Genomic DNA, 18,194 nt, shown 5'->3' on the forward strand with positions numbered 1-18,194 from the left:
GGAACAATAATATATCAAATGTCATACCACGTGATCCCTCATTTCTTAAAGATACACAGACACTTGTATACACCGCACTGCTTTCCCTTTAAGTTAAAATAATAAACCCATGCAAATCATCAACAATTGCCATGCATATAATTATGCAAATGAATAATTATTTACAGAGATACACGATTATAAATTTGATTGATTATAAATTCACTCAGTCACTTTGTCTTCTCATCAATTAAGTTCTTCACTGAAGGATCCATTGAAGGCATTGATTATTCCAGTAGATCAATTCTCTAGTTTAGCTTTGTCTAGTCTCACATCCCCTTCTGCAATTGTTGCTTTAAAATATTTTTTCTTCATAACTATGAATACATTTTATGACATATTCTAAACAACAAACTTTTCACATAAAACCTAACACAGGCTTAACAGCTCATATGAATTACTACAGTACTTCTAATTGTACATTCTGTTTGGTATATTATTAAATACCATGGACTCAATTACAACACACTCTACTTTTGTTATTTAGACTCATAGAGTAAGTCAGGACACAAACAGGCCTTTCAGCCCAACTCACCATGCCAGCCAAGATGTCCATCTAAGCTAATCCCATTTTCCGTGGTTGGGCCATATCCCTGTGAACCTTTCCTATCCATGTACCTGTCCAAGCATCTTTTATATGTTGTTATTTTACCTGCCTCAACCACTTCCTCTGGCAGCTCGTTCCATATACTCATCACCCTCTGCATGAAGCAGTTGCCCCTCAGGTCCCTTTTAAATCTTTCCTGTCTCACCTTAAACCTATGCTCTCCAGATTTTGATTCCCCTTTCCCTGGGAGAAAGACTGTGCACATTGACCCTATCTATGCCCGTCATGATTTTATACACTGCTGTAAGGTCACCCCTCAGTCCCCTACACTCCATTGGAATAAAATCCTAGCCTGCCCAACTTTTCCCTTTTATCCAGGCCCTCAAGTCCTGGCAACATTCTCATAGACCCTCAAGTCATGGCAACATTCTTGTAAGGTTCTCCATCTTAAGGCCTCTGCTTTCACACTGTATTGCATCCCAACCCCAGTCTGAATCCCTGTAGACACCAGAACTTTTCTTTTTGCTGCTTCCTTTTTGAAGATACAAAGTCACTTCTTCCGACTTTCCCTTCCTAAATTGTCTCCAAGGCTTTCAGTTCTGCATGACTGTCCCCAGTTTATCTGACTACACTGTATTGTGCCAATATTACTAAGCCCATAGCAACTGTGACATCCCACATTGTTTCTTCAAAGCTTTCAACCTGCCTCCTCATTGCAATGCAGTCATCTCTTAACGTATCCAGCTCAATCTGCATTGGTTCAAACCATTCAGCAGTTCTGTAAACAAGAGCAATGCAGATACTGAGTTCTTCTCCAGAACTCTCATTGTCTTGTTGTCTCTATCAGTATTGTCTGTGCCAGATTCAATCAATATTACCTCACTACAGCAGCTCAAGCTGAGCCTTTTGCTTCTCACCTTGTTTGTGGACTCTTATAATGGTGTTGCAGTTGTCCTGGAACTCCTGTGAACCACGCTGTTCTAACAGATTACAGATTCTTCCTCTGAACTGCTCACCTTTGAGGTTTGTGAATAGTTGTTCTGAGGAAGCCAAGGTACTGTCCAAGTGACGTTTTTGACTCAGACCACTTATAATGGGCTGCCTTTCACTGGTCTGGTCTCAAAGTGTCTTTCCATCTGGTTCTGTTCACCCTATTCTCTGTCCAGCTTGTTACAGTAAAATTCCAATAATTAACTGTCACGATTCAGAAATCTCGATGGTTAGGCTTCTGGCTCATCAGGTGATGCTTACCACATTCCCTTCCCAATCACCAGGGTCCTAGTTCCTGTGCTCCCATTCTTCTCACTCACCCTCTTCCCAATCAATGGAGCATTGAATCCCGTTCCCCCTTTCCACTGACCAGGGTCACTGTTCCCACCCTTCCTTCCTTCTCACTGGGTCTCCCGTTCCCACAATCCCCTTCCACTCACTGGGACCCTCTTTTCTGCACTCCCTTTAAATGTACCTGGTTCACTAGAAAATTCATTATAATACAGTGTAACATCTTAAAATAAGTCAACTAACAATATGTTAGGGAATTAATTAATATCGAAGAATCCAGGATATCAGCTGGTCTGGCACCACCAAAGTCCCAAGAGTGTTGGATTGTCAGCGTTTTACTATACTTTGTTTTGCAGGAGTGTTTCTCGATCTCTCATTAGCTTTTCCAAACCGTTCTGTAATTGACAATTTCTGCCCTTACATCTCAATATTATGATGCAAAACCAGCTTGACTTGTTGATCCATAGCAAAATATACTTAGGGGCAAATACCCAGACAGATAGCAAATCTTTGACTTTGAAGATTTGCCCTACATCATGGAGGGTATATTCTCTGCTGGTGATTCTTATTCCAAGCACACTTCTGGTGATATCAAGTTTCCATTCACCACCATGATACTACATAACGGTTCCACAAAGCATGACCTCCTCTCGATCTCCTTGGCAACGCATTTGCATGCACACAGCAAATCATTGGCCTAACTCCTCTCTGGAAGTGCACCATGAAGTGTTGGTGGCCACAGGATCTCTTCACCACCCAACACGATGATCCCTTCAAAAACGTAACCCAAGTGACTCAGTGTGGCCTATGTCCATGATTGCAGCTGCATATTCATGGCACAGAATTATGATAAGTAACTGAACCCATCCGTCTGCATTAGTTCACCTTCTCCTATAATTCAGACAGTCCCTCCCGCGCATGTGCCCAACTTTTTTGGAATATCAAAACATAAAGTGGATATTTCCAATACTCACCCTGACCAATGAAAGACTAAATTGTGTTGCACTTATAGCTGCCTCCTCGATCAATAATGTGGACTTAAATGTACTCACTCAACACCAGGTGTGGAGTATTCTGTTTCCACCTCCTCATTACCTCATTCTACCGTGTATTCTGTACCCCAGGGACTGTTACATCCAAGGCAAATGTGAACTGATGGTTACTTTCCTTAGGGATTTGCATCTTCATGCAATATACCCGCTAGCACCAGAGCAACTTGAACAGACATTCTGAGGGAGGCAGCTCACGTAACATCCATGACAATGCTCTCGCCTTTTGCAGCCACATAACTTGCAGCCTGTCCACCTTTTGCACTTATGTGACCTACTTGCAGCACCCACTTGATTCAGTCAGGAAGATGATGAACCATATTGCTGTCATCATTTATTGTTCCATACCGGCACCTTGGAATTGTATCCTAAGCGCAAATTTTTAAACTCTATCTCCATCCAGGTAGCTATTCAACATAGTCTGTGGTCAGTCCAGATGAATGGTCTTGACCTGAAATGTTGACTGTCCATTTCCCTCCATGGATGCTGCCTGACCCACTGAGTTCCTCCAGCGCCTCTTGTATTGCTCCAGATTCCAGCATCTGCAGTCTCTTGTGTCTCCCTGTTGCATTCTGTTTTGTTTTCCTTTTATACCACCGTGATGTACTTATGAATGGAATGATCTGTCTGGATGGCATGCAATCAAAGGCTTTTCACTATATCTCGGTACATGTGACAATAATAACCATTTGCCAGTTAACAGTCCCCCAAAAGTTAAATCTAGCATATCAAATACTTCTACGTGAATTCTCTCATCTTCCAGTCCACACTCTAAGTGATCTGCTCCAACCCATTGAGAAAGGTCTGGAGTTGTATTTTAATGCCATTGTCTCCAGCCTCACCTCATACTCAGCAACCATCTCTCTTGGATCCTTATTGCACATGCCAAACTTTCAACTCTCAAGTTTTTGACTGCACTGAATTAGAATGTCCCTTCAAGCTTTTCACCATCTCCACTAAGTTTGAAGTTGGTGGCAATAGTAGACTCATCAATGTCTCATATGTCTGCAGCCCTATCATCAGCAATGTCATCTCCATCCTCTTCTCACGTATGGCCCTCCTATTCTGTATCATCCCCCAGTATATTAAAGGTACTATTTGCCCTCGGGAAATTCTCCACTCAATCCACATGTGGGAAAAATTATTGTGTCCACTTAAATCTCTCAAGCTCATCAATATGTCTGCCAGGTCAATTGCTTGTCATCACTACTCCACATAGAGAGCCCCAGCCTTTAGTTTCTTCACACAGGATCACTGTTCTGCTTCTGCCTCAAGCAGCGACATCCCAGACTCTCCACCAACATAATGTCTGTAGGCTCATTAGTGTTGCTGCCTGAAAAGACAATTAACTGAAATGGAGCTATCAACAGAACTTCCTTTATTGAAGGCAGTAAACTCGCATATAATGGCCGCATCTGGTAAAAACGATATATCAGAAATCATTTCACATGTTACACTCCATTCTTGTAGTTTTACTTCTGTATTACACACCTATCCCACCAGCCCCTCGAAACAATGCTGATGCTACTTATGGAACCTAAAACCATCTTGGCTGTGATCATCCAACTCAGCAGAAGCTTAGGGTCAAATCTAAAGATAAGAACACAAGAAAATAGGAGCAGGAGGAGGCCACTCGGTCCCTCAAGCTCCCCCTACCATTCAATATTATCACGGCTGATTTGCCCTCGGCCTCAACTCCTCATCTGTGCCAGTTCCCCATAATTCCCTCATCTAGAGGGGTGGCATGGTAGCGTAATGGTTAGCACGACGCTATTACAGAGCCAGCAATTGGGGTTCGGTTCCCGTCGCTGTCTGTAAGGAGTTTGTACGTTCTCCCATGTCTGCGTGGGTTTCCTCCGGGTGCTCCGGTTTCCTCCCACATTGCAAAGACTTACGGGTAGGTTAATTTGGGTTTAAAATGGGCGGCACGGACTCGTTGGGCCGGAAGGGCCTGTTACCATGCTGTAAATAAAATTTAAAAATTTAAATAAAAATTGGGGGATCTTCTGGTCTCTAGTATAAAATAGAAACTACAAAATACACTTAAAGGCAAGGGGGATAGAGATGATTTGAAAAGAAATACAAACTGCTGATGCATGTTGGCAAGGTAAGGGTGTTAAGGGATGTAGAACCAAGGTAGGTAAATGGAGACAGGCTGTAGCTCAGTGGCCTGCTCCTGTTGCTATGTTCCTCCCAAGAACAGTGAAATGAAATGAACAGCCAAGTAGTTTGCAATACGTAATTATTATTTAGGACTAACATGACAGTTTTGAATTCCCGTAATTCTTGATGAAATGAAGCCGTGGAGGGAAGTGTTCATTCTGCGCTGCCTGCCAGTACCAGTTAATACCCAAGAGGCCAACTTCCTAGAAATGTTCTCATAGACTAATATTTTAGTCTGTGTTAGACTGAGGTAAATGAAATGGGATGTCAGGCCAATTCTGAATTTGCATTCTTATCACATACAGTGCGAAAATGAGGAAGAAAAGAACACAACCCGTTAACATGATTTGTAAAGTTATGCATTTTAATAGGGGGTAAATCGCGTTTTTTCTCACTAAAAAGTAGCCTTGGGATATGATGAACAGCCTGCAATTATTGTAATATGTGCAGCGCCGGCAGGAAAGGTAGGCCTGTAAATTACAATCTGGCACTTTAACGTAATGAAACTGTGGTGACACACTGCAATGATGTTCTGTTCCTTCTCCAACGTTGTCAGCAGCTGCTCTTACCAATGAGGGATTGTGCCCATTATGCAGAGAATTAAATCAGCAGTGCCTCTGAATCAAGCGCCAGGTTTGGGGAGAGAATGCAGCAGGCCTGTTGCACATGGACATTCATGAGAAACTAGAAAACCAAGAACTTATATTTAAATAGCACCTTGGACATAATGAAACATCCAAAGGCACAGTAATAGGAGTCAAACAAAAATTTAACAAGGGACAGAAGAGACTACAGATGCTGGAATCTGGAGCAACAAACAATCTGCAAGAGGAACTGATGAAGGGTTTCGACCCAAAACGTCGACAATTCCTTTCACCCTACAGCTGCTGCTCAACCTGCAGAGTTCCTCCGGCAGATTGTTGCTAAAAATGTAACTGGGCCAGAGATGTGATAGGTTTTAAAGAATGGGTTAATTATTCAAGTCCAAAAATGATTTCTCATAAGTTGTGACAGATATTTTAAATATATAGCTAAAAATTGCTACCCTTGGCAACCTAAATCCCATATTGACTGGGACAGATTTTTGACCCTTAAACTTTCCCTACATTGGCACACAGTAAATTCATTGCAGACTTAAGGCCACATCTCATTCTACCCAGCCTCTCTTATTCCGTCCACCACCACACACAGGTTGTATCTGTCACACTTAATTATTTCTGGCATTGAGAGACATTGGAAGCTGATACCCCTGCGTACAGGGTTTTCATTTGTGTATTGTGACATGGTGGAAGTGGGAATATTTAGTCTTTACATTAAGAATTAGGTCAGTTATAAGAATAGCAGAAATAGGAGCAGGAGTTGGGCCGTCCAGCCCTTTGTCTACTCCATCGTTCGTCGAGATAATGGTTGATCTTCTACCACAGCACCATTTTCCTGCACTCTCCCTATATTCCTTGATTCCCTCAGTATCCAGAAACATAGCAATTTCTCTCTATAGTCCTCCAGGGCAGAGAATTCCAAAGATTCACATTATGTGTGTGTAGTTGTGAACCTCATGAGGAGATTAGAGCTGATCTGTGGGAGTAAGAAACAGAAAAACTGAAGAGCTCACTTGGGCTTACAACCAAACACGAGTCACTTTGAAGACTTGAATATCATGAACTTGTCTAATTAAACGCCTCAGCTAACACACTGAAACCAAATTGACGTAGGATTTAAAATCAGAAAGATATGTGCTGCATTGTGATTGACTCAAAATAATTGTCCGTGTGTAATCATTGATATGGGTGTACATGCATACTATGCGCCTGTACAGAAACGATGAAGAACACTCATGTATGCACTTATTCACAATAGATATTTGTATGCATGTGTGTATCTGGGTGTATGTGTCTGTGATGTGTCCATTTGCAGTGCATTAATATGCCTGCTTAACCAACACAAGGTAGGTTGCTTGATGAATAAGCCTTAACATTTGCCCTTGATTGTCTAGCCTGTCAGCAACTGGAATGGGTGACTATTATTATTTAAGTAAGTAGCATATTAGTCTCAGTCTTAACTGATTCAGAGACACAATATTAGCTGGAAACACCAGACCCAGCAAGCATTGACACTTTTTGTTTCAACCAACAAATGCAGCCTACAGGCAAATGTAGGACACAAGAAAGAGTAGTGGTGCAGTAAATCAGGAAATCTCCTCTGTCCTCTACTCTACATAAACATTAGAATGCTCGGATCTGGTTACCACATTCCTGTAAAACTGACTTTGGCAGGGATTCAATAAGCCAACAGATCCATGTAGCTCTTTCAACTCCCAACATAAACTGACCCCTTCTACCACCAAACACACCCCCACGAGCACCTCAGTGTCGATTATAGCTGGAACAGCTCCAGTGTATGCAGAATCTTTTCAAAGATCCAGATTCTCCTTCATCATGTTAGTGAGCAACACACAATTCAATTTCAATGAAAAGTAAAATGGAAATTTGGGGCCTTCCATCTGAATTGTAGGGTCCAAGGATTTTGTTCCAAATCCTCCACACAAGAAAGCCTACACATGTGCAATGGCAAATATACAGTATGGGCAGGCACGGCAGTGTAGTGCTTTACAGCGCCAACGACCCAGGTTCAAATCCGGCCGCTGTCTGTAAGGAATTTGTACGTTCTCCCCGTGTCTGCGTGGGTTTCCTCCGGGTGCTCCCGTTTCCTCCCACATTCCAAAGACATACGGGTTAGGAAGTTGTGGGCATGCTATGTTGGCGCCGGAAGCGTGGCGACACTTATGGGCTGCCCCCAGAATGCTCTACGCAAAAACATGTATTTCACTGTGTGTTTCGATGTATATGTGACTAATAAAGATCTATCTTATCTTAAATATATAATGGAAGGCTGCATCTGTAATTTTCACTCATTTCTGTGTAGTCTGTAATGTCTGCAGCTGTTAATGCAAAACAGATCTTCAGAGCACCTGTGATGCCTGTTTCAGTATTTCAGAAGCTGTCAGTTCACTGTCCACTGGGTGAAGGTTGTTGGTAATGACAGTGAGCTTGGACCTTAAGAGTCTGTGGCCTAGAAATTGCAATAGACTCAAAAGGATGTGCAAGGTGGTCAGTGTGGCTGTTTCTTTAAAAGGCCAAAAGTAGGCATGTGGGACTAGATCAGGTAGGCACCTTGGTCAGCGTGGATGAGTTGGGCTGAAGAGCTTGCTTCTGTGCTGAAGAAAAAGCAAAAACAGAGCAAAAGCAAAAAGATCTCGGAGAACTGCAATGCACAGGGGTGGAGGAAAGGAGCCTAGTGTGTCAGTGCTGATGTATGGTTATCGGGGAGTGAACAGAGACACTGGGGGGACCTTTGCCATGTAATGTGAGGACTGGGGGAGAGCACTGATACTCAGCCAAGACAGCTAAATGACAAGGATAGAGTGGGGTTGGGATTAAGTCCGAATGTGGCAGAAGTTTAGGGGGTACAGAGGGCAGAAAATTGGAGAGTCATAACTTGGGGAGATTGCAGGCTCAGGGGATGGAGATCAGAGGGCCTAGGTTATGGAGGAGGAGTCAGGGAGATTGAAGTGCAGAGAGGTTGCTGAAAGTTGCAAGGTAAGTTGGGGAGTTGCCTCAGTAGATCCTTCTCTGTGTGGCAAAGACCAGGTTGTCCTGGGGATGCCCAGCAATGGTTGCTGCCAGGACAACATAGTTCAGGTTCCCCAGGAATTCTGCAAAAGAATCACTGATAGGGTCCGGCATCATCTGTTGCATCACCAAGTGGAAATGGTGGAAGGGATGCACATAGAAATACTCAGTCAAATTCTGAGTAACATAAAACTTGATGCAATTGAATTTCTACCCAGATACATTTCTGTCCTGTTTTTGAAGTCCTGTCGAAGGATAAGTTTGAGCAGGAGGTGGCAGACCCTGTATCTTGATTTCAGCTCACTGACAATAGGAAGATTGCCCCAGCACAATTAATTAGAGCTCCAGAGACACATTGGAATAAGCATTTTGTGCGTTAGTCAAATATGCTAAGTTCCCTGACAACTCCATTAACCTGGGAATGGTACTTTGATTGACAGTTTAATTAAAAAGAAATGTTTTTTTTCTCTTTGAAGTTTTTACGCAACCAAATGTAACAATAAAAAGCATGGGAGCATTTGTGTGAGGGAAGTGGTTACAGTCAGACAGTATTGAAGGAGTGTTGCATTCTTCCATAACACTTCACAAGATATTAATTGAATGTAAAAATCCTTTAGGATATATTAAGGATACGAAAATATTTCTATAAATGCAATTGCTTTTATTATTTCTGTTTTTGATATGAAGTCTCAAACTTAGAATGCAAGCATCAAAAGAAAGATTTTTATTTATACTGCATCTTATCAATCTTCGAGCAAATTGTTTTCAGACTGAGGTTGAGCTTTGGCAGAGTTAAGTTTTGATCCATCTCCCAGGTTACCCTTTATCTGGTCTGAAGATTTCTTGCCTCTTATGATTTATTAAATATCTTGCTGTAACTTTGGGATCAAATCTTCACAGAGTAACTCTGACCTCCTGCAGTAGCTTCACAGAACCTCCACATAAACAGTCTGCTTCTCCAGGATTTCTGAAACGGACTAGGGGGGAGGCCTGTGGAAATATACTGTCCTCTTTTAATTAAGAACTCATTCATGCCTGGTTGGTCAGGAGGGACTGCAGGTTGCCCATTACTTTACCTCCAGCCTGTATGCTGTGCCTGAGAACAGCTCAGGATTGAGTGATCCCGTGATTTCCCTTCCTCTCCTGCCCGGTGCACTAGATCATGCTGATGACTGAAGCTGTGAACACATGGCAGCCGAGCAAACTGGTCGGGTTGGGTCGTGGTGATGGCTGGATGTGGGAGGACTGGTGGGGCCGAAAGGGTGTCATTTTCTATAATTGTCATTTTAATGCATAGACACTGGGCAAGATTTAAAGATCATCTCTGAATGGAGAGATCAGAGGGATGTGCTGTCTTCATTTGACCTTTCTCAGCTCTTTCTGTCCTTTTTCTCCTACCGTTTCTCCCTCTTTTTATCCTCCAACCTGTCCACGATCACCATTGCAGTAGAGATTAAGGAAATTAAAGAGCTCCCTTGGCCCCCTCCTGTGGGACAGCTAGACGATGACTCAGTGAGCGATGAAGGTGATTGCTTGCTTTGCTTTTCCCATCCCCCACTCTGCACCAGCTTGCTTGCATGAAATTGCCTCACACCCCGTCATCTTTTGTCCTTCCCATTCCTGAACCTTTCCACCGTGAATTGCCTGTTCCCGGAATTTAGATTTATATTACAGTTATATATTATACCAATTATTCTTATTTAAATATTAACTTACGGTGTAATGCTTAGCAGGCCATGGGCAGAGTTTTCCCTCAGTTGGAATGAAGGAAGAACCCCAGCTGTGTTTCATTTACTTGATTCATGGAATTAAATAAAGACGCCAATCGACCCATCTAGTCTTTGAACTGTCACACCAAAATGGCTTAAGAATAAAAATGGTTTCTCCCATTTATCAAAAGAAAAATAATGTAGTAAAAATTCATCTTCGTTGAAGGCATTGGAAGTGAATTTCCGAAGCAGAGTACATTGTGCAAATCACATGTTTAGCCCATGCAATCATTGTCGAATTTCTTCTCCGTAAAACTTATGATGAACTTCATTTGCTGAGGTGAAAAATCCAGCTGCATTTGGCTATTGTGACTTTACAACTTTTCCCATTTTGTTCATAGATGCTAAGTTTCCAATTTCCATTTATTTCTGTTCCCCATTTGTCTTCCAAAACCGTGCTTTGGATCCACAAGGACATGATCTGCTTAAAACCGCAGCCAGAACTTTCTGCAGCCACCTGCTGAGAGGTTCGGGAGTCCTGCCAAGAGGCATCTATCTCCTTGGAACATTCGGTCTGTTCTAGGCTAGAGGTTTCTTCCTTCTCTGGCGGATGCTACCCAGAGGGTAATGGTCCTCAAATCTGTCCTTGAGCATCTGTCCATCAGTAAGCTAATACTGCTCCTCCTGTGGAAGACCTTGCAGTATGACCTGGCTGTGTTCAAGGATGCAGCTGATGAGCTGATTGACAAGATGGAGCATTGATATCTTGAACAGAGGGGCATCAAAAAAACAAATCAAACTGCTGTGCTTCACAACTAGTGCTGCGCAGTAGGATATGTTTTTAATCCTTTTCTTATCCAACTACAATGGAATACGGAGGTCCTTCATCTTTATGTATGTGCTCCTATGGCCTCCAAAGCCAGAGTATGAAGGGCTAGGACAATATTATGGCAGCTTGTGGATTCTGTGCATTGTCATCTGTGGCTTCATCCAGAAAGCCAAGTGTCTCTTTCACACCTGATTCAGGGAGAGATTCAACTAAAAGCTTCGAGTTTAAAACTGATCCCTTTTCTGTGAAAGATCTGAAATAGGAAAAAAAATCCTTGCCAAATAAATCAGTTCCTTGCTGAAAACAACAGCAGCTGCAATGATACATGGCTGTGATCTTAATCTTCTGTGTTATAAGCTTCTGAGCCCATTAGTGTAACGAATGTTAGTGCTGTGGAATAAAAATCACTTTCCCATTTTTGTCTCAGTGTAAGGTTCCCAGGTTTATTCCCAGTGTTAGCTGGTTGCCGTTAGTGACCACTGTCGACAATGACTCAAACTACAGATCACTGTCCAGAGGCTCCAGATACATAAATATGGGGATGGCCAGGATTGGGTTTAGTTGTGAGGCTCCACACAGTCAACTAATTTGCCAGCACCCTCCAATATTTTAAACATGAGAGGAAAAGTCCTGAAACACAACAGGCGAGAGCAGGAAACAGCAGCTTGCATTTACATAGCACTTCATATTGAAGGGACATGATGGCTTTAGAGAGGGTCCAGAGGAGATTTACAAGAATGGTTCCTGAGATGATGGACTATAGTTACAAAGATAGGTTGGAGAGTTTGGGACTGTGTTCTTTGGGAAAGAGAAGGCTGAGGAGAGATGTAATGGAGATAGATAAAATGATGAGCAATCTGGACAGAGCAGGTGATTGTTTTGGTCGGTAGAGGAGTTGCACATTGGAGGCCACAGGTATAAAATAAAGGGAAAGAGAGTTAAGAATGACATGAAGAAAAAACACTTTTATGCTAGAATGTGCTGCCTGCAGATGTGATTGAACCGGGTTCCATTGTGGCCTCGAATGAATATATGATGAGGAAAAATCGGTAAGACAACAGTGAAAGGTCATGGGGAGGAATGAGTGAGTTGCTCTCGTAGAGAGCCAGCATGACACAATGGGCTGAAGAGCTTCCTTCCGTGCTGTAACCATTCTATGATTCACCTCTGACTGAACACAGGAAAATATACTAGGGTGTTTAAAAGGGTGAAATTCATTGGCAAAAGCAACAAAATTAAAGTCTCAAGGTATGGTAGAGGTTGGGTGTTAGGTTGGTTTGAATCAATTGTCATATTATCCATAGCTTGCTCATGTTCATTCTGCACTTCTAAACAGACCTAGAATGTTCCAAATCCACTGCAGATTGAGAAAGCGATACCATTAAACAGGGCTGGGTATATTTGCAATGAGGACAGAAAGTACAGGCACAGTGAGAGGCAGCGAGGACACTTTTAAAAGCAGAACTTTTTCCCAGGGCGACAATGACTAACACGAGGTGACATAATTATAAGGTGATTGGAGGAAGGTATAAGGGGGATGTCAAGGGTAAGTTTTTTACACAGAGAGTGGTGGGTGCATGGAACACACTGCCTGCAGAGGTTGTGGGGGCAGATACATTAGGGAAATGTAAGAGACTCTTAGATAGACAAATGAATGATAGAGAAATGAGGATCTATGTGGGAGGGAAGGGTTAGATAAATCTTAGAGCAGGATAAAATGTTGGCACAACATCGTGGGTTGAAGGGCCTGTGCTGTGCTGTAGCGTCCTATGTTCTAGAACAGAGGAGAGAGTTCAGGCAGAAAATTCTGCATGGTTGGGAGGCAACATGATTTGTGAGACACAACCCACTGCATCAAAAGAGATTTCATCCACTTACTCCCTCTGTAGGCAAAGTGCTATCCAAAGGATCCTCTTGTCATTGTTCATAGTGTCCCAGCTCAGAAATAGGCCCTTCAACCCACCTCATCCATGCACACTTTTTTGCCCATCTACACGATTCCCATTTGCCTGCATTAGAACTGTATCCTCTATGCCTTACCTATTCAAGTGGCTCTGTAAAAACCTCAAAGCATTGCAATTGTATCTGACTCCACCACCTCCTCTGGCAGCATGTTCCAGATACCAACCACTCAGTATAAAAAAAATTAACCCTCAGATCCCCTTTAAAACTCCTTCCTTTGACCTTAAACCTATGCCCTCTTGTTTTTGATAACCCTACCACGGGAAAGAGATTTTGACTTACTACCCTATCTATGCCTCTTATAAACTTATGTACTTCTATCAGGTCACCCTTCAGCCTCCTTCGCTCCAGGAAAACAAGCCCAGCTTATACAATCTCTCCCCATAACCGAATTCCTCCAATCCAGGCAACATCCTGGTAAATCTCCTCTGCATTATCTCCAGCACAAAGACATCCTTCCTACCGTGCAGTGAGCAGAACTGCACACAATAGTCCAAGTGCAGCTTCAACGCTTTCCTCCATTTCAGCAGACTAGGAGCTTTGAATTTTATCTGTCCAACAGTGGTCTTTTCCTGGTACTGAAAGCTGCACCAGAAGCTACTCAGAGGCAGCTGTGTGTGACTATGCAGCGGTGCTGATTTGCAAGTTCACCACGTTGACCTGGAACACAAGGGGTCCTATGACACTGGCTGCTAAATGCATTTAATGAGCTCCAGTTGGCTGCTAAGGATAGACACTTTGTTTTTAGTTCTGCTCTAACAGTCCTTTTTGTGGCTTCTGGTGTTCACTCCTGACTGAGCAGCCGCAGGAAGCCATTTCAGGACCAATTAAAATGGCCAAAATTGAAGATGTGGATCCTGTGAAATGGACTTTGATCTATAAAAACCAGTCCACTACGTTTAGTGGACAATTCATAATGAAACTTTAATTTGATGATGCAAATTATGAATTCCTAATTGCCAACGTTAGAGGCTTCTACTAATCTAGTACTATTAATTTCTTGATCCAGTGGTTCAACATGTTCCTGAGTTCCTCTGTGAGGATCTCCTTAGGTGTGAAATTTCAGCTGACTGACTGCTTCAGTTGTTTCCATTCAAATTTGGCCCATTGAGCGAGCTGGAACTCAGCACTGTTCTCACTTCTGATATATCTCGCTGCCAGGAATATCGTGAGGAGGTGAGGTTGCCTCACCTTCCAAGCACCAAACAAGAGGATTGCAATGAAAACTGTTGTTTTACCTTCTCCACTGAGAGGAGACCAGGCTCTACTTTCATCAGCAGCAGAACAGAGGCTGCACTGTGTAGAGAGTCAGAAAGCTGCACTCACCCCAAACACAGCGGCGCAGCTAGCAGAGCTGCTGCCTCACAGCTCCAGCGACCTGGGTTCAATTCTGACCTCGGCCACTGTCTGTGTGGAGTTTGAACGTTCTCCCTGTGACTGTTTGGGTTTCCTCTGGATGCTCCAGTTTCCTCCCACCTCCCAAGGACATGCAGGTCGGTAGGTAAATTGGCCACTGCAAATTGTCCCCATTGTTCAGGTGAGTGGTAGAATCTGGGGAGAGTTGATGGAATGTGAGGAGAATAAAATGGGACTAGTGTAAATGGATGCTGATGGTTGATGTGGACTCAGTAAGTCTAAAGGGCCTTGTTGCATGCTGCATGAATCTACAACTGTATGACCCCTATTCCTCCATCCCCTCCATCCACAATGGCTCTTACTCAAACACTCCCCACCCCCTCCCAACACTCCCCATCCCTATACTACCACATTGCCCATACACGCTCAGTCCTACAAATGACCATCACTGCACTCAACCTCCCTACATATCGCTCCATGCCAGACATTGTCCCATTCCACATACCTCCATCATCACTGATGCTGGTTTGGAACTCTGTACTGGAGCGAGCTTGCAGGGTGGCAGAGTGGTGCACCTCACAATTTCAGCGACCAGGATTCAATCCTGACCTAAGGTGCTGTCTGCATGTAGTCTGTAGGCTCTCGCTGTGATAGCATGGGTATCCTCTGGATGCTCCAGTTTCCTCCCACGTCCCAAAGACATGCAGTTTGGTGGGTAAATTGTCCATTGTAAATCGTCCCTAGTGTGTAGCTGAGTGGTAGAATCTAGAGGGAGTAGATGGGAATGTGGGGAGAATAAAATGGGATTGGTGTAAATGGGTGCCTGATGAACTCGATGGGCCGAAGGGCCTGTTTCCATGCTTGATGACTCCATGACTCTAAATCATGACCAGACTCCAACCCAAGCCCGAGATTCCAGCCCAGAAAGGCAGCAAAAAAAGTCTTATGAAGCTGCAGAGCTGCACACACATTGTTACTGTTCAGGAACAGAGGACACAAGGGGTGATGCTCAGCAAATCATCCCAAGCTGATGAAGCACTGAGTCAGGCTCGCGAGGCATGTCCTGACCCAACCCCAACTGTTTTATCAGAACGTGCACCCAACCCAACTTAACCCCAACATCTCGGAATATATTGGGTCCTGTGGGATTGGTTGAGCTCTCCTCCAGGTTGTCCAGTGCATGGCAGTGTTCTTGCGTGTGACGTTCAAGACAGGCGATAGGCGGGATTTTAGCCATCAACAATGAGGGGGCAATGTTGTTTTAATTTGCAAGATGCCAGTATAGAGGAGATTTACCAGAATCAAAGCAGGAATGGAGGACCTCCATAGTGTGGGAAAACCAGAGAAGCCAAGATTCTTCTCCTGAGAGTAGAGAGCGAAAAAAGCACAAGAAGAGGTTCGACAAAGTAATTGCTTCTTCACCTGAAAGAAGGATGGAAAGAGAATTGACGTTAGAGAGGTGTATAAAATGAGGGGCATAGATAGGGTGAATGCACACAGTCTTTTTCCCAGGGAAAGGGAATCAAAAACTAGAGGGCATAGGTTTAAGGTGAGAGGGGAAAGGTTTAAAAGGGACCTGAGGGGCAACTTCTTCATGCAGAGGGTGGTGCGTACATGGAATGAGATGCCAGAGGAAGTGGTTGAGGCAGGCACAATAACAACATTTAAAAGACACTTGGACAGGAATATGGATAGGAAAGGCTTAGCAGGATATGGGCCAAATGCAGGAAAATGGGACTAGCTTAGATGGGCGTCTTGGTTGGGATGGACGAGTTGGGCCAAAGGGTCTGTTTCTTTCCTGTATTACTCAACGACTCTATATGGCTTTCAACTGCAGCTATGCAAAGGGAACTGGGTATTTGAAAGGGACAAATTTCCAGGACAATGGGGGAACAAAAAACAGGGATGTGGGACTAATTAATGGCTCTTTCAAAGAGTCAGTAAAGACCCAATGGATCAAGTGGCTTCCTTTCTGACCGCACAATTGATGTGTTACTCTGTTTTTACAGTCCAGTTTGATGGTTGTGATTGGGACCGGTCATCTCCTTCCGCCAAAGATCGACTGAGGCAACAAAAGCAGCTCAGCCCCCTGGCTGGAGGGTCAAAATACAGCAAGACACAGACTCCAGAGCATTGCTCCACCCTACCTGAGAGAGTGGATCCCGCTCTACCGCTGGAGAAACAAGTGTAAGTGTAAATCCATCCAATCCACTGGGGTCGGGCCAATTAGGGGATTTGTGCACAATCTGTGCACAGAAGGAAGTCATAGAACATAGAACAGTACAGCACTGGAACATGCCTTCTGGCCCACAAACTAGTCCCTTACTGTAAGGAATTTAGAAGAAGTGTTTTGACCTAGCGAGTGGTAAGAATATACAGCTTGCCACCTCAGAAAGTGGTGTAGCGGTTAGCGTAACACTATTACAGCACCAGCGACCCGGGTTCAATTCCGGCCGCTGCCTGTAAGGAGTTTGTATGTTCTCCCCGTGTCTGTGTGGGTTTCCTCCGGGTGCTCCGGTTTCCACCCACATTCCAAAGATGTACGGGTTAGGAAGTTGTGGGCATGCTATGTTGGCGCCGGAAGCGTGGTGACACTTGCGGGCTGTCCCCAGAACACTCTACGCAAAAGATGCATTTTACTGTGTGTTTCGATGTACATGTGACTAACAAAGATATATTACCTTATCTTATGCAATTTTAGGAAAAGTGAGACAATTAAGAACAAGTGAAGGGAATAGAAAGTAATATTGATTGGATGTGATCAAGTAAGATGAGTAAAGCCTCATGTGGAGCTTAAATATCAACACAGAGTGGCTGGACTGAATTCTGTGCTGTTAGTACTGTGGGATGAACTAGCTCTTTCAATTTATTGGTCCCTTCACTTTAGCAGAAGTCTGTGACTTGGAAATTCAAAGGAGCATTAAACTGGCACTGTGTGGCTGGCACTTGGCACATTAGTCTAAGGCTACAGGCAATGAAACTCAATCAAACATGAGGTCCAAGATGTGTGCAGTGAAACAGGCAATACATGGGAGAAGTTGCACAAAGGCCTTTCCTCCACAGTCTCCTGATGGTGCACAGACAGTGGAGACTGCAGATTGGGAGTAGGAAAGAGAGATGGAGAGGATCAGAAGGGGATGACAAGGGGAGAGCTGGGGAGGTTGAGGGGGAGGGCAGGTCAGTAAGGGAGAGAGCTGGAGGGGTTGGTCACAAAGAAAGTTGGAGCAGTTTGTTGAGGGCACAGATGGAGGGCAGAAAGTTGGGAGAGGGATTGGTCTGCGTGTGGGTGGGGATTATCATTCAGTCGGGGGCTGAGCTGTGATGATAAGACGGGTCGAGAGTTGGAAGTGGCTGGTCAGGGAGAGAGCTGGGCAAGACAGTCAGAGATAAAGTTGGGAGTGTTAGGGGAGAGTTGGTCGGAGTCAATCAGGGAGAGAATTTGTGGAAGAACCAGTAAGGGAGAGAGTTTTTGGGGGGAGGGGGGTGCAGGGGGTTGATCAGGGAAAGAGTTGGGTAGGGCAACCGAGGAAAGCTGAGGGGGCAATTTACTCCTAAAGTGATCCAGGGAGTGGCAGGAGGTCAATTTGGATAGAGTTCGGGTGGCAGTCGATCAGGATAGTGGTCTGGATG

The 18,194-nt window shown here is 43.9% G+C and overlaps 1 protein-coding gene across 1 annotated transcript in view; it reads left to right on the forward strand.

The window, feature by feature from the left end:
* Positions 1-18,194, forward strand: part of LOC127582540 (SH2 domain-containing adapter protein F-like) — a 228,096-nt gene that overhangs the window by 150,612 nt on the left and 59,290 nt on the right. The window contains exon 5 of the mRNA XM_052037879.1: positions 16,574-16,751. Within this exon, the coding sequence (XP_051893839.1) occupies positions 16,574-16,751 (178 nt within the window). The remainder of the gene's footprint in view (positions 1-16,573; positions 16,752-18,194) is intronic.

The sequence above is a fragment of the Pristis pectinata genome, chromosome 24 (assembly GCF_009764475.1).
Source record: "Pristis pectinata isolate sPriPec2 chromosome 24, sPriPec2.1.pri, whole genome shotgun sequence".
Classification (NCBI taxonomy): domain Eukaryota; kingdom Metazoa; phylum Chordata; class Chondrichthyes; order Rhinopristiformes; family Pristidae; genus Pristis; species Pristis pectinata.